Raw genomic sequence first — 23664 nt, 5'->3', positions numbered from 1 at the left:
ATTGACACAAGTGATTACCACACATTTTCCGGAACCGGCATTTATTTGTAATCTAATAAAATTCCAGGTCTACTAAAAGCAGCCATCAGAGATCCCGACCCAGTGGTGGTACTCGAGGATGAAATTATGTATGGTGTTGCATTTCCCATGTCTGACGAGGCTCTTTCAAACGATTTTGTTTTGCCAATTGGTAAGTTGCCTTCGCAAACTTTCAACAAGCATGCCTACTTCCTTAAGGACGGTGAATGGATTGTTAATTTATATTTATAAAGGTTTAGGTAATAAAGTAAATGTAAACAAAACGTATTGAGGTATTTTATGGGGAATTACTTATAGTAAAATTTGACAAAATTTTTGACCTACCTATTAAAATATTGCTAAATATTCATATTCATATTCATATATTTGCATTTCACATGTAAGATATACTTATGCATGTGATATACCCTGTAAGGGTGTAGCAAAGTTACAATGGAATTTAAATACATTGCAAGCTTGAACGTAGTTAATTAGCTAAGACAATTAATTATATTATTGATTTTATCATTATTAATAAACATCATTATTACATAATATTTTTATCTTCAAATTAATTAAATTATTATTTTTATAATTATTAAAAATTTATATTACTATTACATTTAATTTAATTCCATTTATTGCTATTCACATTTTAATAAACTTACGATACATACATGTGATACCCTGTTAGGGCGTAGCACATTTTAAACTTAAACCTAATGATACAATTATTTCAACATATAATATATATTATTCGTACACTTATTTTATTATTGTAATATATATTATTCGTACACATATTTCTAATAATAATGTTTACTGTATTTTCAATTATTACCTACACTTCATATAGACATGAAATCAATTACAAATACATTTATCACCAAAAAATTCAGACATATTATATGTAATAGGTTTTTTTTGTTTAGAATTTTTTTTTTAATTTTTCAAAGACCGTATCTTTATCCAAATTTTGAAGATGAAGATGTGGTTATATACTTTTATTACATATATTAGGGTGTGGTACGCAAGAAAATAATTTTAGGCTAGAGGGAGGAAGCTTAAGCTTGTTATGGTAACGATTATTACGTCTTATTTTATATATCGGAGAGTATAAATCTGCGCGTTTTGTAACGAACTTACAGGCTTTATAAATGTATATAGGCATGTAAGAGTCAGTATGTTAATTTTTGTAAAATACGGTTTACAGGAGTCTTTGTTTTATGTTGGTTAATATTAACTGCCTCCGTGGCCGAACGGTTACCATGCCGGACTGCCACGCAGAGGTCCCAGGTTCGATTCCCGGGCCGGGAGACATACTTGTATGGCCTACATTTATTTCTCTCGTGAGTTTGGGTGTAATTTGTGGTTGTCTATGTGTGTGTCCATGGCACCCGCGACACAGGGTTTCCCTAGTGCGGGGCTATGTTGATTGTGAGCGTTATTATTATTATTATTATTATAGATGTTTTTTCCTCTCAGCCTGTTGACTATTATTATTATTATTATTCTGGTTTTTTTTTTTGTAGAACAAAAATTTCTTGACAATACGAGCTGTTTCCCCACAGTATAATCCCATAGGCTAGTCGCGAGTGGGCAAACGCATAATAAGCGGAGAGGGCCGTTTTTAGGTCAGTAACACGTTTCAGTTGTCTAAGAGCATATACATGTGAAGATAAACGGCTAGATAATTTTTGAATATAAGGTTTCCAATTTATGTCTGTATCTATTTCAATACCTAACATAGTTGCCGAATCTACCATTTCTAATTTGTTTGATTTATATATATAGTTGATATCCAAAGCAATTTTTTAACGGGGTTTAAATTGAATCAATTTAGTTTTTTCTAAGTTTAGTTGTAGGTTATTTTGATCGAGCCATTCTGTGAGTGAATCCATTATCGCATCTAAGTCCTTCTGTAGTGAATTAGTACACGTGCAAGGCAAAACAACAGAGACGTCATCCGCAAATAATATACTATCGAAAGGAATTAAGTAAGGAAGGTCATTTACGTACACAAGAAACAGAATGCAGCCCAGCACGCTTCCCTGAGGAATAGAACCAGTGATAGAGATGACATTTGATCTGACATGCTCAATTTCGCCTGTACGAAAATTAGTGTTTTCAATTTGAACGCACTGGGATTTGAGGATATGATTTAACAGCTAGGCCTCTTTCACCCAAATAAAAGAGCTTGTCTAGTAATATTTTATAATTTACTCTATCCTATGCCTTACTCATATCGAGTAGCAAACCCACCGCGTATTTTTGTTGTTAATTATGTTTAATATTGTCTGAACGTACTTATATAAGGCTAGGACCGTGGTTCTATTTTTACGGAAACCATATTGGCTGTCATGGAGAACTTTAAACTTTTCAAAAAATGCAATGAGTCTTTTTGACATCGCAGTCTCCATTACTTTGGCCGATGTCGGTAATAAAGCAATGGGACGGTAGTTGCTTAAATCAGTTTTATCGGCCTTCGTATGAACTGGCTTAACTAGCGACATTTTCAGAGATTTTCATACTTAAATCTAAACGACATACATTAAATATTTAAATGACTTGAAGTTTAATGACATTGGAAACAGTCTTATTTGAAAATAACTGAAATTTGATTACAGTGCGGAGTACCACTTACAGAATTGGTTTATTTTTCTTGTTTCGTGTTTATTTATATATTAACATTTTTTATTTTTTAATGCATGCTTTTTTGTGAGGCAGGATTGAACACTTCACATCGCTTTATTCTTTTTGCTTTCGTGTTTTTTTGTTTTTATGTGGTGTTACTCTTACCATAATTTTGATAATTGAAAATGAGGACGTGAACAATTGTAATTGGCGTTGCTGGCTTTACCTAAAAATATTCACTGTAAATCGTTATTTATAGCTGTTGTTGTTCCGAATAAAATAAAAATAACAACTGTCCTAGACATTTTTGAAATGAGATTTTGATTGGCCTTTGTCGGTAATGATTCCAGGCAAGGCAAAAGTGGAACGTGAAGGCAAACATATCACGCTCGTGTGCGCGGGCAGAGCCACGGACACGGCGCTGCAGGCCGCCAACGACCTGGCGGGGGAAGGTATGTCTTGGTATATATTTTAGCAGCGGCAGGACCCCCTCTGAAAGAGTTAGTCCAAAGAAGTCCTGGCCTCGTACCTATTTCTGCCGCCAAGCAGTAACGTGAGCATTGGGTGACGGTTGCATTAGCAGATCTTTGCGATTCAAAACTCTTGAGTGGCACTGCAACTGTTATAGGTAGACGTGTCGCTTATCACTAGGCGCATTTTTTGCTTGTCCCGTCTCTTGATAACATAAAAAAATATTTTTATTAATTTAATTCTGCAATTTCTCGTATACTAACCTAACCCATGCCCACAGGAAGGGTTCAAACTAGCCCGGAAACACAAACTGAAAATACTTGATTTGATTTTTTTTTTTTTTCATTTAATATTTCGCCAAATCTACGGCCAAATCTAATCTTATTCTATACAATGCCTAAGAAATGTGTATAATAGTTTAAAAAATATTAACTGTAATATATTATGCGAGGGTAGTCGTCGTACCCTCAGTGTGTTTGGATGGAATAAACCAGTGTTCAACCGACTTGCGTGTACTTCACTTCATGGTGACAGCGGTGGGGTTTCTTTTAGCGGATATAAGTGTTCGAGCCCATAATTATTTACGTTATATAAGTGGATTAGTGAGTGAAGTGTCGAAAGCGTCCATAAGTTATGGAACACGCGCGTCCTCCGGCGGAAATTGTTTCAGGTTTTTCTAAAGGCCTCCGGAGTGAGCAAAGAGCCTAAAGAGGTACAGGCTAGTTTGTTGGTGAACCTATTCGGATCGGCGGGGTACGAAGTATTTACGACTTTTACTTTTGATGCGGGCGAAAGTGAAAATGACGTCACGTGTGCATTGAAGAAATTCGACACATATTTGAGTGCAAAACCTAATATCACAGTTCGCTGTTATAAATTCTTCACGCGCGGGCAAGAAGATGCAGAAAACATCGTTCAGTGTGTGACGGCGTTGCGATTATTGAGTCAGCAGTGTGAGTTTGGGGAGTTGAACGAGAGTTTGCTGCGTGATAAAATCGTCTGCGGCATCAATAACGACACAGTGAGAAATAGATTAGTTCGCACGGATGGTCTAACGCTACCCAAGGCGATAGAAATGTGTCAGGCGGCAGAGAAGTCACAGGAGGAAGGCCAGTGCATCAGCAGCGCACAGCTGGCAATAGTTCCGGCGCAAACGCGGTATGCTGCGTGCGACTGGAACGGTCATTATTCGCGTGTGTTTGAGCGAAAGAAAGAAATTAGTAAAGTGCTCAATCTAAACGTCGATAGTGCGGCCATTAAATGCGACGACGACTCCCAGGAACTTTTTTACGTCGACGGCATTAATAAGGACAATTGAAACAGTAAGCCACTTGATGAATGGCATGAGACAATTTCTTGTAATGGTAGAAATGCTTAATGTTATTTCTAAAAAATATTATTTATGCTTGGACTTTTCCATTATGAACCTTAAGCCGTATACAAAGCGAATACTTTCTTTCACAGGAAACCGGTTGCCGGTACTAGGCATTGATAAGATTTCATTCACGTATAAATGTTAAACAATATGAGTTACCTTTTGTTGTCGCGAACTTTAAATGTCAGAATGTAATTGGTTTCAAAGGCCGTCTCGCATTAGGATTAGTCACTTATGTCGATACTATAAATGTGGTCAGTATGATGATTTGTTTAAAGGTTTGGGAAATTTTTTGGTAAATATAGTATATTTCTGTAGATAAGAGTGCAGCCAGTCGTGTGCCCGACTAAGAAAATTTGTTTCGGTTTTAAAGATAAGATATTACAAGAGTTGCGCAGGATGGAAGCGCTAGGTGCAGTGAGGAAAATCACGCGTACGACTGACTGGGTAAACGCTGTCGTATTAGTACAGGAGAAGGATGGCAGCACCCGCGCTGCCGACGGCGCTGGAGCTGGCGGTGCGATTGCGGCGCGCGGCGCCTGCGTGTTGATGATGCGAGCGCGGGCCTCTATACCTTCAGTACACCGTTCGGACGGTACCAGAGTAAATTGTGCGCCAAAGATTTTTCACGCCCGACTCAGACAGCATCTCGAAAACTTGGAGAGCGTCGAATCTTTTATCGATGACGTTATTGCGTGGGGACGTAATAGGAACGAGCACGATAAGAGGTCAGGTAGTTTACTGGAGCGGGCGCGAGAAATAGGCATTAAATTTAATCGCGAGAAGTGTAAATTTGCCGTGGCAGTAATCGCATATTTAAGACGACGACTCGAAGGTGAAGGCCATCATGGAGATGCCATACCCGAGCGACCGAAAATCGCTCTTGAGGTTTTTGGGTACGGTCAAGTATCTGTCGAAATTCATTCAAAATGACTCGGAGCGTGCGAGGGGTCTGCGGTCGCCGCTCAAGGAGTGAGTGGCCGCGGGAGCCGCGGCGCCGCGGCGGAGGACGACCGGCGGCGACGCGCCCACGACGCGCAGGCCGGGTGGGCCCAGGTCGAGGAGATGCCGTTGGGTTCGCCGGCGAGCGGTTCAGACAGCGCGTCCTGGGCCGGAGTGACGTAGCCGTTCAATCGGACCGTAAACCTCTGGAAGCTCTATTCAACAAATCGTTAATGGTGAGAGTCCAAGGATTCGACATTAAAGTAGTATATACCTCCGGTAAGTATATGCATATTGCAGATACGCTGTCGCGGGCCCCCATGAAGGACTCGAAGCGCGACCGGGTAACGGACGAAGTGGAAGCGCAAACGTGTTTTATGTTAGAGAACTTACCGTTTAGCAATCGAAAAATGGAGGCAGTAAGAAAGGAGACAGACCGACGCGGACTGCAAGTCGCTAATCGAGTACATTACAAAAGGCTGGCCTAAAAATAGACGCGACGTCAAGAGTTACATTACATCGCCGGTATTTTATTCAAAGGTGAATGTGTATTTATCCCTCGCGCCTGCGGCCAGCGCGGCGGCGCGGGTTCGCGAGGGCCACCTGGCGTCGAGCGGTGCAAACGCGCGCGTGACGTCATGTCCTGGCCGGGCTGGGCGGCCGTGGAACGCGCGTCGCCAGCCGCTGCTGCAGCACGAAGTGTCGCCGCTGCCCTGGCACAAACTCGCCTCCGACATGTTCGAGTATAGAAAGATAAAATACATCATTTTGGTTGACTATTTTTCTAATTACGTGGAGGTGGGGGAGCTGTCCGGTATGACTGCCAGGCGAGTAGTCGATTTCATGCGGGAACAATTCGCGACACAGGAATACCGGCAGAACTGGTGACCGACAACGGCCCCGCTTACACCTCTCAGGAATTTAAGACATTTCTGTTTGAATGGGAAGTGACTCACATGACGTCATCCCCGCATTTCCCGCAATCGAACGGAAAGAGCGAGAGGACAGTCCAAACAGTAAAAAAATTATTTCAAAAATGTGTGCCCCGCCCAAATATTAACGGGTCGACGATTACTTACAAAACTCCCGATCAATAATAATAACGCACACACTCAACATAGCCCCGCACTAGGGAAACCCTGTGTCGCGGGTGCCATGGACACACATATAGACAACTACAAATTACACCCAAACTCACGAGAGAAATAAATACAAACATTTCTTCCGGCCCGGGAATCGAACCTGGGACCTCTGCGTGGCAGTCCGGCATGGTAACCGTTCGGCCACGGAGGCAGTTAGAAATCCGAAACGCGACTATCGAGGATTGATGGTAGATAGGGAACAAATTAAACGTCATTATGACGGGTCGGCGAAATCGCTCACGTGATTATTTCCGAGCGATTGACCGGGAGCGGTGTCTGTGGAGCGGCAGGTGTCCGGCTCGCAGCCACAGCAGGCTCATCGCCGCGGGACGGGTGTGCGGTGCTCCCAGCAGAGGCCACAGAAGTCGACGAAGTAGTACCACCAGTAGTTCCGATTGCCATGTCTAGGGAACGAACTGCATATGCTAACTAACTTGTTATTTGGAGCAAGCAAAGAGTAGTTGCTTAAAAGCTGAAATTTATTGTTAAAATTGATCAGATTCTATTATTTACTTTTTTGTATAATTTAATACCTTCCAGCAATAGGTATAAGTGTAAAATGGTGCAAAGAGTTCTTTATATTAGGTACAATTTGTTACATTATTATGGCAAAATATGTATAATCGTGTCACTCATGTAACTATAGCATAAAATCATGTCAATCAAGTTTTTAAATTGGTACTTAAGTTCACTAAAATTTCAATATTTAAAGTGTATGTATTTCTTCTGTTATATAAAAAGTTTCTCATGTTAAAAGGATAACTTGTATGTAGCCTAACAATTATAAACTTTTCCAAACGGAAAACATGTAATATATTATGCGAGGGTAGTCGTCCTACCCTCAGTGTGTTCGGATGGAATAAACCATTGTTCAACCGACTTGCGCGTGTTTCACTTCATTAACAATGCCTAACTGCATAAAGAAGACTGGCATTACATAGAATGACTAGGTATTTTATACCTTACCTGATTTATACACACATCACAAAGGAGTTGAGTCTGTAGTTTTAATATACATACATAAGTAGAAATATTTGTGAATGGTGGTCGTGTTTTTGTGAGAGTTATTGCGAAATGTGAATTGGCAGGTATCGAGTGCGAGGTGATCAACCTGCGGTCGCTGCGGCCGCTGGACTTCGACGCCATCGCGCGCTCCGTGGCCAAGACGCACCACTTGGTGACGGTGGAGCAGGGCTGGCCGCAGTCGGGTGAGTTCCTCCACTTGGCACCATGGTCAGCTTCAGCCAAAACCGTATATTTTCCACCCTCATAGGCGATTTTATTGATTTCATTTTTCAATATTACGCGTTTGAAGTCCTATTACAAAATTATTTGGCTTTTGTAAAGCTTTTCTTTGTTACTTTGGGGGGCAGAAATTATTGTAATATTATTCGTGGTGGTGTTTTACACCATCATGAAGTTTTGTATTGTTTAATTTCAATAATTTTTCTGTTTTCTATTTATCGTAATAGATTTTTTGTTACAAGGAACAAAGTACGCATACATACTCACATTCACTCATAGTCCCGTGCCGTGGACACACATATGTGTCCATACGGGCAACCAGAAATAGTACAAACTCACGCGAGAAATGAATATTGGCCATATAAGTGTTTCTCCCGACCTGAGAATGGAACTCGGAATCTCCGTTTAACAGACTGGAATGGTAACCGTTCGGCATAAATTTTTGTTGACATATAATTTGTATACTGTTTATGAAAAATATGTGAAAATATGGACTTTAAATTTTTATACAAATTTTGTTTTGGATTTATTGTTCCGAAAAGTCAGGAGTTAAAGATATTCCAATTTGAAGTTTTGAAGATGATGTGTTGTGTAATGTGAATAAAATATATTAGGTGTATTATTATATGAAAATAAACTACAGAAGCCTTAAACAGAGTTAGTAGAAGTTGAATGGTGCTGTGGGTTTGTGACGTGATAAGGATTTAAAGGAAATTATTTTGTATATTGGTACGGTCAAAAGGCATGAAGTAGTCATGACAAAAAAAAATTCAGTTTATAAGAGTAAGAGTAATTAATAACTTGCCATAGATTATTGTTATTGTAACTACCTCTGTGGCCGAACGGTTACCATGCCGGACTGCTACGCAGAGGTCCCAGGTTCGATTCCCGGGCCGGGAGAAATATTTGTATGGCCTACATTTGTTTCTCTCGTGAGTTTGGGTGTAAATTGTGTTTGTCTATATGTGTGTCCATGGTACCCGCGACACAGAGTTTCTCTAGTGCGGGGCTATGTTGAGTGTGTGTGTTATTATTATTATTATTGTACTGGTAACTCGGATATAAATTATTTTTTGCGAAACACGTCATCTACTTTTGATTTTGGGGGCTTGTTGTCAGTTTTACTATTTTCTGACGTGGCATTTAGGAGAAGGGTTCGTTCGTATTTTATTTTTTGTGACAAAGTAGTTATTTTTAGAAATCGGTCGAATCTGAACACGGGTGGTGTTTACTCGTGGGTCTGGAAATTTCTCCGTCCTGCCCGGGCGTTAGAGGTTTCGAACGGACTGAAGTGTTAGCGAATCGGTGTCGCAGGCATCGGCGCGGAGATCTGCGCGCGCGTCATGGAGTCGGCCGCCTTCTTCGAGCTGGACGCGCCCGCGTGGCGCGTGACGGGCGCCGACGTGCCGATGCCCTACGCGCGGGGGCTGGAGGCGCGCGCGCTGCCCGCCAGAGCCGACGTGGCGGCCGCCGCGCGCGCCGTGCTGGGCAACAGGTGCGCGCTCGCATCCGCGACACGTCCACAATGTGTTCTCCTTAGAATAATAACGCATAGAAACCTAGTCCGCAGTCCGCACACGCTAAGTGAGGCAAATTGAAGCGCGCCCAATGGGCCTGCACGAGCGGGCGGGCCTTCGGTGCTCAAGGTCAACTTGCACCGCGTACAAATCAAGAATTTTAGCTAAAAATGACGAAATGTGCGGTAAATGGGTGTAAGAATACGTCAGACAAACATACAATAGATACCAACATCACATTCCACAAGGAAGTAACGCGTTTCAACTTGTATTTTTATATAAATATTCACTAAAACCGAAAATTAACCTACTACTAAAACTAGCCTACATGAATTTGATTTTTGCCTCACTTGTAACAATTCGTTTAATATGAAACTATCGTTCTATGCGTTATTATTCTAAGGTATTCTCCATAAAAATAACCTATTTTGTTAGAACGGGTTTCTTATCTATGAAAATGTTACTACTGCCAATTTCATTGGACCTCAAATCTAATATCAGTCGAGATGAAATTTTATTCGAAATAAAATGTGGCCAAGCGTGTGTCTATTATATATTAAAAAAAATGTCAATAACAAACAATTTTGACAATTTCACACGTTACTTGATATCGAACGATACGATAATTGGGACCGACTCTAATTTGTCTATAAACTAAAAATAGATTTTAATTTGCCGCCACTCCGCCAGTCCAAACTTTCAGTTCCTAAACACACCACAGAGAACTTATAATATGTATATAAATAAAGCAGTGTATGTAACTGTACATAATTAAGCACATGTCTTCAGTTTTTCTACTACGATTTGGCTTGCCTTACGAATTTTATTTGTACTTGTCCCTAGAACAACGACTTCCACTACGATAATTGAACTTTAAGAATAATATATATTAAATATGGATTTAATACATAGGATATACAGGCTGTATATTTGAAAGTGAGACATATTCATACATGTCATAGTAAATCATATTACAACTTAACATAGACTGAAATAAAATTAGGATATAGGACAGAACAAAAAATAAATCAACAAATGTGTTTTGAAGTGTAGATAGGAATAAACCGATTCCCTTTATGCTTAATTTCGAGTGCAATGGGACTGCTACCAAGCGAGCGCCGAGTGAGACAGCAACAATAACAATGATTTCACATTTACGTTTTAGGTTATGTTAATTGTTTTTTACTTGATTTATCATCGAAATGTTTTAGTAAGTAGTTATCATTTAATAAGAATTGAGGTTTTTGGCGTAGTTAAAAATGTGAAATCAAATTAATTACAACGATTGATTTTTTAATTATTTACAGTTTATTTACACTTACGTGGTACGGAGCAAGTGTTCAAAATGTCCACCGTTTTCCACAATGCATAGTCTAGCACGGCATAGTAAATTTTGTTTTAAATTGTACAACACAAACACATTTTGTCTCACAGTATAAAATGCTGAGATTACCCTCTCACGCAACGCAACATTGTCGAAACACTGTTCACCTCCTCCGCGTAAACTCCGATTTGGGAACATTTCAATAGCTTGCCTCACACTATCACCACTTATTGCGTAAAGTCGCACCATCTCAGTCAATTCCACGTTAGAATAAATACCCATTTTGCGGCGATCAGGCGAGCGGAAGGACAAATAATTTACGTGTCTTCATTAGATCAAGGTCGCGCGTGGACTGAGCAATTTCGCGTATGCGCCCGCGTTCTCACCCCCGACCTGTGCTTTGCTTTTCGCCGCTGCGTCGGAGCAATAATAGTGATGTGCATAGATTTCGATAACTAATGTTGTGCTCAAGTAGTAGTCGATAAAAAAAAAAAATATTTTTTGTAAAGTTTAAGTTCATTAGTTTATTATTTCTTTGGGTTGAGAATCAGGAATATAACGCACTCTATTAGTATGTCCCACTTTCAAACATACAGCCTGTATAACTGTTACATTTTTTTGCTGTTGTGTAATATAACGGGATTCATGCCTTAATACATTTTCAATATTACGTACTTCACAATACATAATTATGCAAACTTTCCGTCATTACAATAACGATAACTAATATTTTACAATTGTTCAAAAATTATAATTTTCATAGTCAAGAAACTTTTTTATACACTCGACCCTCTACAACTTATCGTCAAGACAGTGAGTGTACGAATTTCCACTCAACAACACACAACAGCCCGTATAGATTATTAATTTTAATCCTACGTATGGAATATTATCACTCAGTATCGAACCACATTTAGTAGCAGTCTACTGCTATTAAATGGCCCCTTATGAAAAAATTCATCCAGAGAAGTACCACCTTACCTATTTCTGCCGCCAAGCAGTAATGTCAGCATTACTGTGATCCGGTTTTGAAGGGTAAGAGTTCTGGTCTAATTACAGACAAAACTACAAATTAAACAAATCAATTCATTCAATTAATTAACTGATTTTTTGTTGACACTACAATTGGCCACCACTAAACAATCTATGGTCGGTGACGTGAGGCCTTGCCATGAAGTTTAGTATATGTTCTTTTTTTTATAAAAAGGCAGGATAGTGATATACCTTCCAGTGTGGAGGGAGAGTCCCCACATAACCCCTGAGTCTCCCTGGGCTCAGGGGTATCCATAAAGATTTTCCCCCCGTCAAAAAAAAAAAAAAAAGGATAGTACATTTCATATCCTAAACTGAATCGTAATAAAAGTTCATAGTAGACCCCTGTTTTGTTTACTTTTTCCGTACAATGGATTGAAACGAAGTATAGGTTGCACCACGTTTGCGCTGATAGCCTCAACACATTCTACACTTTCCCGTCCTGCGAAGTAATTAATGCTCAATTTCACAATTCTCGTTCCAGAATCCAGCAAGCCGCGAGTCAATAGCCAAAGCCAGCGAATCTCTAGCGAAATGAAAGGGTTTACACTGTAAATAAATCATTATTTATTATTTATACGGAATATAACATGCACGGAATCGTCCAGACGCTACACTTTTACTGTCCGAAAACACGCACGTTTGTAACGCGTTCCAGTAAGTTGTCAATTAAAAGAACTAGATAAAATGCTGTCAAAAACCCGATTACGGATAAAAAAAATACAAATTATATTCTCTTAGCATTGAATATGCGATCTGGCAACGTCACTATTTCCTATCACTTGTGAAGATTTAAATTATTTCTTTGATTATTTATACGTTACGAGCAATTTAATTAACCGGGCATTATTAATACGGGGCGATCATTATAAATAATAACCAAGAGCATCGGCCAAATTAATAAATTTATTTCTTAGGCTGGTCCGTATTAATCATGCTCAACTGCACATTTGATATATAGAAGCTTATGAAAGCGTGAATTTATCACTTCGACCAAGCGACATGAATAGTTCCCTAGTTCTACCGGGCAATAACCTAAAACAATAGAGACCATTTGTGTTGTTTACTTTGACCAAGATACGGTGGATTCATACTGACCGGGAAATATGATTAACGCGAGCATTGTGAAGGCAAATTGGTCATTATCTATAATGACTGGGCGTATTAAATTGCTCGTGACATATATATATATATATAGAATAATTCATTTTAATCGGTATATTTTAACGATGATCATATAATTTTAATGGAAGGTGTGCTTTGTGTGTCACTGTAGTGTATCCCCTAGTTTGCCACCCTTATAAGTGGAATATTTTATTCAAATTGAAATGGTACCACTACTGAGGCACCCTCTTTCCAACAAAAAAATAATCAAAACAGTCCAATTGAGAACCTCCTCCTTTTTTTGAGGTCGGTTAAAAATACTAACCGCCTGCAGTACATGAAATTTACAGTAAGATTAGCATAACAACTACCCTGTCAAAATCTAACGGTGACCCCTCAAGGGTCATCCCTACAATCTATCCAGTGTAGCCATTGACCTTTGTTGTTTGTGTAGCCTTAAATCGTGACCTTAAAATAAATGTAGGTCGAAAAATAGATAGGTAAATGAGCGAAGGGACGAAAAATTGAGGTTGGTAGCAGAATAGAGGTACACGTAGTACAATGTGTGTAGGGGGTAATAATCTCACTGCCGATCAAGCAGTGAGAGGATACTGTAATAAAGCATTAGCACGATATCATGTCCCTTCAGCGGACATCCAAGTGGCTAATAAATATTAAACTTATTAATATACACAAGTATTCCTTTGTAATCTACAAATTTCTAAAAATTATGTCGCTATAGGTTTACGTAGTTCACTAAAAGTAAACAAACTTCAGCTGTCACTTGGTTAACTGGTCAAATACAATTATTTAGTAGTGAGTTTCATACGTCGTATTACAGCTATACCCTTTAATTAGGTCGTATATTAGCTGCCATCTTTTTAAAGGGCTGAGATTTAGGTTGTTTATCGTAGGATAGTTATATAATTAAGTATTATTTTAAATAGGTAATAATGTTGTCTGTTACCTGTAAATATTATTATATACTTAGAACCATTTTCAAAAAATTAATTATAATTTTACTATAAGTAACCAGGGATGCCTCATAAAATACTTCATTACGGTTTGTTTACATTTAGTATTTACCTAAACCGTTGTAGTATATTTTGCAGTTGTTGATGCGTTATTGGCATGTGATGCTCAAACTTTGGCCTTTATTTTATTTACCATAACATGTGACGTTATCATATCGCTATTATTTATTCTCCAATATATAATTCGCATTACTTTAAACAGTTAAATTGAAAGTGTAAGATTATTTTCAGACAGCAAAAGTAACTTTTTGACCGTGTCAATATGAAGCCCATACGTACTGTTCGAACAATCGAACACAAGACGGGTTCACTGCCTCGCGCGTCTGGTAAACAATGTTTGTAAAAATATTTATAGTTTATTAGTTTTATTATTATTATATTACAAATTGTAAAAAGAAATTAAATAAAAGTTAAAAAGACAAAGAGTTTATTATTAAACAAATTTTAGAAAAAAAAACAAATGTTTTCGAGTTTTTATGTTTCGGTTGAAAGATGTGCAACGAGGTGTAACCAATAGTAGCAGTAGAACTCCGTATGAAAGAGTTCGTCCAGGTAAGTACTGCCACCTTACCTATTTCTGCCGCCAAGATGTGATGTGGGACAGGCATAGTGACAATGTCCCTAAGATCCTTGCAATTTATTACAATTATAAAGTTATAACTATTGTAGTAGGTTTCCATCAGTGTCTTAGAAGTACAACCAACCTTTTTCTGGATCTAATTACAAACTATGCTATTCAATATAGAGCTTAAAAAACAATACAAATATCTTTTTATAGGTAAACAAGCTTTAAATGGTCACATTCATTAAACTCTCCTACTCGCTAGTAAGGCTAACGTAAAGTGCGGAAGTATATCAGTGGGAGAACGTCTACATTTATTAACTCGACTCAATTTTGCATTCACGAGTCTGGGTCGAGTCGTACGCGAGTCATCTGACCACGGACTCGAGTGGTAAACCTAACACGAGTTTGAACAAAACTTGAGTTCTAACACTCAACTGGAAGCGACTTCTACACTACAAAGCGAGTACGAGTAAAGTAAAATACTACTAGGTATTGCTCACGAATTAAACAAAAACCCAATATGGTTATTTATAACAGAAAGAAACAGTAATTATGCTCGGGTTAATACACCACAACACATGTATAGACTCTAGCACTAATATCGGACTTGAGGCTCGTACTACATCGAGCAGTGAGTCGTTATGAGTCAGGTCTTGTGAATTTGAATCGAGTACTAAAATGTGACCCCCGGACTCGAGTTTTTTACAACACTAACTCGAATCCTTGTGACGGCACGCACCTACGTACGACTCGTAAAGGAAAAGGAAAGCATCGTGATGAAAAATTCACAATCATTTGATAACGTTAAGATCCTGATTGATTAAACCCTAACTAAAAAAGACCCGTGCTCAGAACTGCAACGTACATGTACGTTACAATAAGAAACTACCTATGCAAAACAATAACAAATCTATTCTATAAGCCCACGTTTCATCGCCACGTCCCGCTTTTTTTCTCTAACATTTTAATAAAGTAATCACATTAGGTATCCGAAAGCCCGTCTCAATTTCAAGTGACATTTTTGCACCAAAAAAAATTAAAGACCAACAAAAAGCTGTCAATCCACAGGATAAGAGTATAATTTGTGCTCCCTACAATGTAGGGTGATCCATCACTCAGACGGATTTCGCTGTACCTAAAATACATGTGTACGGTACTGTCACTGCTTACAATAGTACACCCAGCAAGGATAATTATAAACTGGAATGATTTGATTTATTAATAAAGGCAATTTCAAAACTGTTGATACATGGTAAATGAACGTGTGTGAAGATTTATAGGAATGAAAAAAACAACAAGAATGTCAGGAGCGTAGCTTTTGGATATCTATGGAGACCACGGTCCACACTTACTCCAATAATGCGAAATAAGTAGGACGGTAAGAATTTGTGTTAATGGAATAATTTCTGCGATCATGAATATTTATCCAAACATTACTTTAGATTAATTTAGTAGCAATAGAGTCAGCCACTTGTGAAAGAGTTCGTCCAAGAAAGAACTACCTTACTATTTCTGCCGCCAAGCAGTAATGTCAGCATTACTGTGTTCCAGTTTTTGAAGGGTGATGGTGAAATTACAAGCACATGGGACACTCTCAAGGTGACGGGCGCAGTAGCGATGCCCCTCAGATCTTTGCGATTTAAAACTCTGAGTGGCACTGCAACTGTTATGGACAGGCGTGTAGCTTACCATCAGGCGATCATTGTCTCGTCACTTGATATAAAAAAACGTGCTCCCCGTTGCAACTCATCGGACGGCTGAACCCAGTCTACCTGAAACAGAGCATGCGTAGAGTCGCATACTCATTTACTAAACCGTTACCAGTATTTTCCCTTGTCGGGTTGATGGTTAGACTACTGACGGTTGTTAATCACTTCTGTGTCTCTCTTGCGGTTACTGCAAAAACCAAGTTGTTCAGCTCAAATAGCTAATAACACATCCTTTTAAAATAATATATCCATTTCATTTAAAACGACATACCATGGGTTCAAACAATACAAGACTTGAACCCTTCCATTGTAGCAAAAAGGTTCTATTCGTACAGATATTTTTCCCGTTACGAAAAAATCTACGACAAATGATTTCAAATCCTCTCAAACAATTACCCCTCTGTCAAGTCATTTTATGTACCGACAGTACTTTGTATATGCATGACGCTATTATAATAAGAGTGAGTTATGCCAGCAGCATATTATCATCCCTTACAACACAAATCGATGTAACTTCACGAGTTTGATGAAAAAAATCATTATTTCAGTTTATTGGATTCTAAATTAAACTAAATAAATAACATTTTTCCGATCAAACTTTTAAGTTACTTATGATAAAGGGGACAATAGAAAGTAATAGAGAAAATATATTGGGTAACAAGTTTTGGAAAAAAGTATAAAATAAAGTTTCCTGATTGTTAGAAAAAAATGTACATCAAAAAGTTTCTCTCTGTGTATTAATCTTTTATGGAATGGCTGGGCATAGAAAAGGGTTTAGGCCGCTCACGTTTTCCAAGGCACAGACCACATTAATACTAGGGTTGCAAACCTTCTTCGACGTGCTGATTTCATCACAATGTTTTCTTGCAGCGTTAGGGAGAGGTATTGCTAATAAACACAAGTAAATCTAACTTAGAAATTAAATTCGTAGGTAACACCGCGACGCGGAGTCGAACCGTCTGTCAGCTTTGATATTAAATCAACCGCTTTGGAAAAAACATATAGTAAAATTGAGGATATATACTGAATTGTATACGGTGTGAAAACACGGTTCCTAAAAATTTTCCGATACAAAAAAAAAACAAACTTACCTCGTAATTTTACAAGAAAACCGCTAAATTCAATAGGTAATTAACATATACATATATATAGTTTTTATTATATCAACTGAACTAAATAGAACACGTGTAGTATACGATATCTATTCTCGAATAAAGTCAGGTCTTTGCCGTTTGACACACGCGATAAAACCGACTTAGTACGGGAAAAATTTTAATTCGAGTTGGAGTAGTAGGTATATGGACTCTTAATTGAGAATTCTCGTTCATATTTGTTGTTGTCTATGCGTGTGTCCAGGGCACCCGCGACACAGGGTTTCCCTAGTGCGGGACTATGTTCAGTGTGTGTGCGTTATATATTTATACCATTTCGTGTGATAAATATAAGCTTATCTCGAAGCCGAAACTCATGTATGTCCCAGAATCCGATATATATACACATCTACACTTTTAACTAGTGACACGGTATGGAATAGAAGTGGCAGTGGCCCAATCCATCACGCTGTCACCGGCTCCCTGTCCCTGAACAATAGCTCGGCCGTTGTTGCCTTTATCGCTGGATTTTTGGGAAATTGCTATGACTTTAGTCAATGGTTTTATTTTGCCAATTTTATATCGTTGGAAACTGTTTCGTTAGATCTATAACGCGTATTTCACAACACATCTACAGTCATCATCATCAACAGCGTATCGTAGTCCACTGCTGGACATAGACCTCTCCCAATGCTCGCCATTTCGCACGGTCCTCAGCTCGTTGCATCCATCTATTGTCAGCAGCCCTTCGCAAATCCTCACGCCATCTGGCTATAGGGCGTGCTATACTACGTTTTCCGAGCCGTGGTCTCCACCATAGATATGTCTCCACTCAAGAACTCGCTCCCTCCATCGGTTATCGGATCTCCGACAGATACCTATGACTAGCTCACTTCCACTTCAGCTTGCTTATTCTACCAGATATATCGACGACCTTAGTTCTCTGTCGGATAACCTCGTACCTTGTCCTTGAAAGAAACTCCGTCCATAGCTCGCTGAGTGACTTTCAACTGGTGAACTAAACTGTATCGTGAGTGTCCACGTCTCGACTCAGACATCTACAGGTTCCCACAAACCCTACAGGACCCCAAATCTGCTAACTATAAATCAACTCAGTTGTATGTCGATTAGATTTCAATGGCAGGATTTTGCTCGTTTGCTATTCTGCTAAAAGTTAAGAGTGGTGGCTTATCAGAGGCTAGCCATGGAGATCCTATTCAACTGCCATTGCAATTTTTTGGTATTCAGCTCTTCAATAGCGAGTCTACGGCACGTGTATGGTGTAGCTTACTAATTAAATATAAGATACTTAATTGGAAGACTAATTGTTAATTACACGAAATAAAAATTAAGACATGCGTGGTAATTTCCATAGTAGGTTTAGTAATTCAACACCGATCGTTGGTGAATGAACGTAACTACCGTTCCACTTGAAAGAGCGTGTACCGCTGCTGGTACCGCTTGGAATGTTCAGTAGGATTGTAATTAAAGATGGGAAAAACTGCTTATTTTTTGAAACGTTTAAACGTTATGCTTTTTTGACTTTTTTATATAAGGCGGTCACATCGTCACAATACCCGGGAAGCAATACGTCACACACTGACACTCCGTTTGAGACCCAACTGCAATTGCAACTACATTTTAATAGGACAACAACTATTATCATAATTGCAATATGGTTGCAGTGGAGTCCCAATGGAATTACAATTAGTAGTTTCAATAATTGCTACCTTGGGGCTCAGATCAGACGTTTCTGTACAGGTCGTTCGTGCTTCCGAAATCCTCAGCAATCCCAAAACTTGTCGCAGTGCATCGGTAGGAGATGACTATCAAGATTTATTCAGAAATCTCTAACACAAGAGGCAGGCACTACTCAGTTATGCTATTCATTAACAGTTTGATGAAGGAAAAAGAGACGCACTCGCTGCAGCTGGTTTTCACAACGAATTTCCAGCGCAGTGAAATATGCTAACCCAGAGTTGGCATGTTTTTTTTTTTTCAATAATAAGTGACGGGACAAATAAGTCGTGCGCATGATCGTAAACAACGCACCTGTCCATAACAGTTGCAGTGCCATTCAGAAGCTTTAAATTACAAAGATCTGAAGGGCACTGCCACTGCGCCCGTCACCCTGAGACATAAGTTGACGTCCATGTATTGTACATTTAGAAAATTAAAATGAATTGCCAGCTAGAAACTAGAATGCAAAACTGTTGACAAAGACGGCGACTTGTCGTGGTCGTCGTAGTACTTGTCGTAGTGGCGATGTCGTCCGGTTTTCCCGTCGTGATTGATCGCACAACTTTCGCGTCCCGAGGGAAGTGACATGACGGCAACAACATTAAAGGAAGTTTGGAAACAAAGACCAAGGAACAGCAGTTAAAATTACGCGCTCAGCTTTACACTTTAGATTTATACTTAGGTACTAAACTTTATGCCACTTACGATAAGGACCACCATAGTCTCAAGTCCTTGAAAATTATAAATGTATATACCTTCTATATACTTAAGAATAGAATAAGAATAACGCATATACTCATAGCCCCCCACTAAGAAAACACTGTTCCGCGGGTGCCATGGACACACACATAGACAACCACAACTTACACCCAAACTCACGAGAGAAGTAAATATAGGCTATACAAAAATTTCTCCCGGCCCGGGTATTTAACCCGGGACCACTGCGTGGCAGACGCAGGCCACGAAGGCAGTTAAAATTAGTTCCTGATTAGCTCACAAACGTTCAAAATTCTTCAGGTGAAATTAAGATTCCCCAGTATTTGTTTCGCCGCTATCGAACTAATGTAAGTATTGTTAAGTAATTTAGCAGATATAACTAATAGCGGTGACGTCATAAAGTACAAAATAAGCAAGTGTATACCTACTTAATATTTTACCGCGTAAAGACTTAACAGAACAAAGTCAAATCACCGTCAAACTGATTAATTAACATCACAAATGTGGGATTAAAATAAAACCACACCCCCTTTTAACTTTAAAGTTATTTAAAAGTGTTTTAACTGTCAATTTAACGTCAACCCTTGCGAAAACCTTTGAAGGGAGGCAATCCGATAGAGTGCGCTACGGGTCAGCGGTTTTAAAATGGGGTGTGACAAATTTCAATCCAGATAGGGGTTGGTAAAGTGAAGTGATAGAAAAAAGAAAATAACTTCAAGGTATGCTTAGTTGAAACCAAACTCTAGGTGATGTGTTTTATTCAGAATACTAGATTTTAACAACGATTCTTCGATTATGACTTGCAAACTATACTGCTATTATGGATTTTGATTATGGACTGATTTGTGAAGAAGTGATAAGTATAAAAGTGTAGTATAAAAGAGTTGTTCCGTTAGTGGTATTTAAACTTAAATGGAAAATAGCACCAGGTTAAAAGTTGTTGGTTTTTGTAAAGAGCTTTCATAATCTAGAAATTGTGAATTACTCGTAAAACCATTTTCTTCACCTCGTTAGCTCTGAAAGGCTTTCTTTCTCATTAGAAGTCTGCGCGCAAAAGCGTTTTTTCCAGTTTCTTTAGCGTGGACAAGAAGGTTTTTGAAATTCGAACTTCACGATGGACTGTGGTGCACCTTTAGAGGATGATAGTCTAAGGGTGCACCTAACTTTTTCTTTCGATGAAAAAATAATCTCAGTAGAGTACTAAAAAAACCGACCTCAAAAGTACGTGGAATTACGTCTATTTGCTAAGTTTCACTGAAATATCCCCTAGTTCGCCACTGTACGGGACTTGATACTGGAGATAATAAAAATAGGTTCTCACTACGACACTACTCAAAGTATATCCAGAGAAAAACGCCTTGAATTGTAGAAATAGCAAAATCAACTAAATAATTGCTAAAAGTAATTGCTCCTAAATTAAAGTTAGGCGCTATTTATAAAAATGAATCTTCATGCGTGAACAGCCACCCTTTGAGGTCGATGATTTTCTTCAAAATGAAATGGGACCACTATGGAAACACCCCCTTTCCAACAAAAAAAGAATCATGAAAATCGGTTCACAAATACCGGAGTTATCGCGTAACATACATACAAAAAAAAAAGAACATACAGTCGAATTGAGAACCTCCTTTTTTGAAGTCGGTTAAAAACTTACTGACACGTTCAACTATGCGATTTGTCGTACATTATTTACGTAATATAAAACTGTTGGTGTATTTTATTCTTATTATAGTTGACATTAAATTGACAACGATAACTAATTTTGTTTATTAAATTATTTCGTTATTGTTTAACCTCGCTACGCTCAGGATTCTATTTTTGAACCACGAGCGAAGCGAGAGAATCCTTCTCTTGCTCAGCTTTCAACTTAAGCACTCGCGTCAAATTAATAACTTTGCAGCCTTGCATAACAAATAACTATTTTTGATCTGCAATTGTTACAAAATCGTTATGGATTAACGTAAAATGGAACGGAATCCGACAGAACGGAATAGATTTTTATAAAATTTCCATCTAATCATTTGGCAGGTCATTCTTGTTGCAATTTAATTTGCCAATTGCAAATACGTTTTTTGCATTTTACTCTGAGGTTTTTTGGGGTCGGAACTGACATTGGCCCAAGCCCAGTAGCATTAACACACACCACACAATCGCATAATCTCACGGTGCACTCATGTTATTATGTGAATGTATGCGTCTGTTACAGCGCGCGGTGGTCACGCACACATACAAGCCGCGCTGTTACTTTATAAGAAATTACCATACCGGGTTTCCATAGTGCGAGGCTATGAGTGTGTTATTATACCTTTAGGACTGTTGGACCCACTGCTTGGTTCCACTAGTGGGTTCAGTAAGATTTTCAAGTACTCATGTCCCCTATTATTCTTTAAATAAGCATGTAAACCATGAGTAAATGCAATGGATTATTGGAAAATTGTTGAAAGAAATGAAGAAACCATCACAGTAGGACAACAGCTTAAAAACATTACAATGAAACCAAAACTTCAAACGATGGCTACAACCCTTGAAAAAGTACCCAATCCGCGTTGTGGTTAGTATGGCGGTCTAAACGCTCTCCTTTGAAAAAGACCTATGCCCAACAGTGGCACATGTATTTAATTCATGATGATCATTAATCTGGTAAAATGTCTTTTCAAATATCAACCGTATGTCTACACCGTTGAGATTAACTTTCAATTGATGACGTTCTGATATTTTCAAGAAAAACGAGCGATAATTCAAACATGGAAATGTCATCGTGTAGCAACCGAATGTTAACCTTATTTCTAATCAGATAAGGAACATTTTTCATTGCAGCTAATAACAGACGAACGAGAAAAGTCAAATAACACACTAGAATACTCTAACAAGGCGACGTAATCGGCATCTTCCGTAAAACATGTATAGCTCCGAAGCATAAGAAAATAGTGCTATAAATATATATATGTATATGTACATACATTGTAACCTATGGCTAAGCCCGAGGTGGTAGATATATTTGGCTGTTTACACGTTTATTTGCACCAAATTCTGGTTCGCCTAATGTGGAAGAAAGTACTGGCCCAATATGGTTATTTGTAAAATGACCAAATAACCTCGCAGAATTATATTTGAATCATTTTTAGATCTGTATTTGGAAGTAAAGTAGTAAGTTCAAATCAAATATCAAATAAAAAATCAAATAAGCGCTATATTGTCCTAGCTAGTGATGAACATAAAGTACGCCTCTTGATGGTACTTCAAATAGTTTCTCCAATGATTCATAGATGTCGCTGTAGGCTGTGATTCGATGAATAAGGAGTATTTTATGGTAAAGACGTAAAACAAAATATTGTGTAAATATGAATCCGTTTGTTTTTTTGGAGGAGGAAATGTACTTAATCTTTTACTTAATTATTTTCAATGTAAGTAATTTTAAATGGAAGTAATATTAAACCACTTTTACAGACATTTATTTTAAACGTTTATTAAACTGAATAGCGGTGATTCACTTACAATTAATATCAAAATATCTAATTTATTTTTGGTTAAGCGTTATCAAGATAGCGAAATTTAAAATATCGTATCGCATTTTAAATCCTCGAACCGAAACAGAACACATCGATAGTCAGAAATAGAAGTAAGGTGTTGAATATAATACTGGTTGAGAAATACTGTTTAAGGTATAGATAAGTTTTCAGCATTGAAATAGACGAACTACGTCTAGAGAATTTTTTTAGAAAGAATGTGAAGCATGTCACTAGACTACATTTTGTAAAAATCTATATTCCGTCAATAAGAGAAAAGTCAATAAGTAATAAATATTACAATTTATATTTCGTACAAATGAATATTTTACTTAATTTTATTCTAATTAGATAAAAGTTAAAGTTGTTTGGGACGATATAACGTTCTCTACAGAGTTCGATCTAGCGACTTTCCTATTCTATTCATAAATAAATTGTTTGCGTATCGAATACGTGCACGACTCCCTTAATTCGCTAGTATTTTTTTAATTTCTTATA

At 38.2% G+C, this 23664-nt stretch overlaps 1 protein-coding gene across 1 annotated transcript in view; it reads left to right on the top strand.

Moving 5' to 3' along the window:
- Nucleotides 1-13561, top strand: part of LOC113240413 (pyruvate dehydrogenase E1 component subunit beta, mitochondrial-like) — a 55850-nt gene extending 42289 nt beyond the window's left edge. The window contains exons 2-6 of the mRNA XM_026477703.1: nucleotides 68-190; nucleotides 3003-3104; nucleotides 7671-7790; nucleotides 9142-9322; nucleotides 12185-13561. Of these exons, the coding sequence (XP_026333488.1) occupies nucleotides 68-190; nucleotides 3003-3104; nucleotides 7671-7790; nucleotides 9142-9322; nucleotides 12185-12209 (551 nt within the window). The 3' untranslated portion in view covers nucleotides 12210-13561. The remainder of the gene's footprint in view (nucleotides 1-67; nucleotides 191-3002; nucleotides 3105-7670; nucleotides 7791-9141; nucleotides 9323-12184) is intronic.
- The last annotated feature ends 10103 nt before the right edge of the window (nucleotides 13562-23664 follow it).

The sequence above is a fragment of the Hyposmocoma kahamanoa genome, unplaced genomic scaffold (assembly GCF_003589595.1).
Source record: "Hyposmocoma kahamanoa isolate Upper Pololo Valley unplaced genomic scaffold, ASM358959v1 138, whole genome shotgun sequence".
In the NCBI taxonomy this organism is placed as follows: Eukaryota; Metazoa; Arthropoda; class Insecta; order Lepidoptera; family Cosmopterigidae; genus Hyposmocoma; species Hyposmocoma kahamanoa.
Note: the sequence above shows the minus strand (reverse complement) of the source record. Positions and strands in the feature narration are given on the sequence as shown.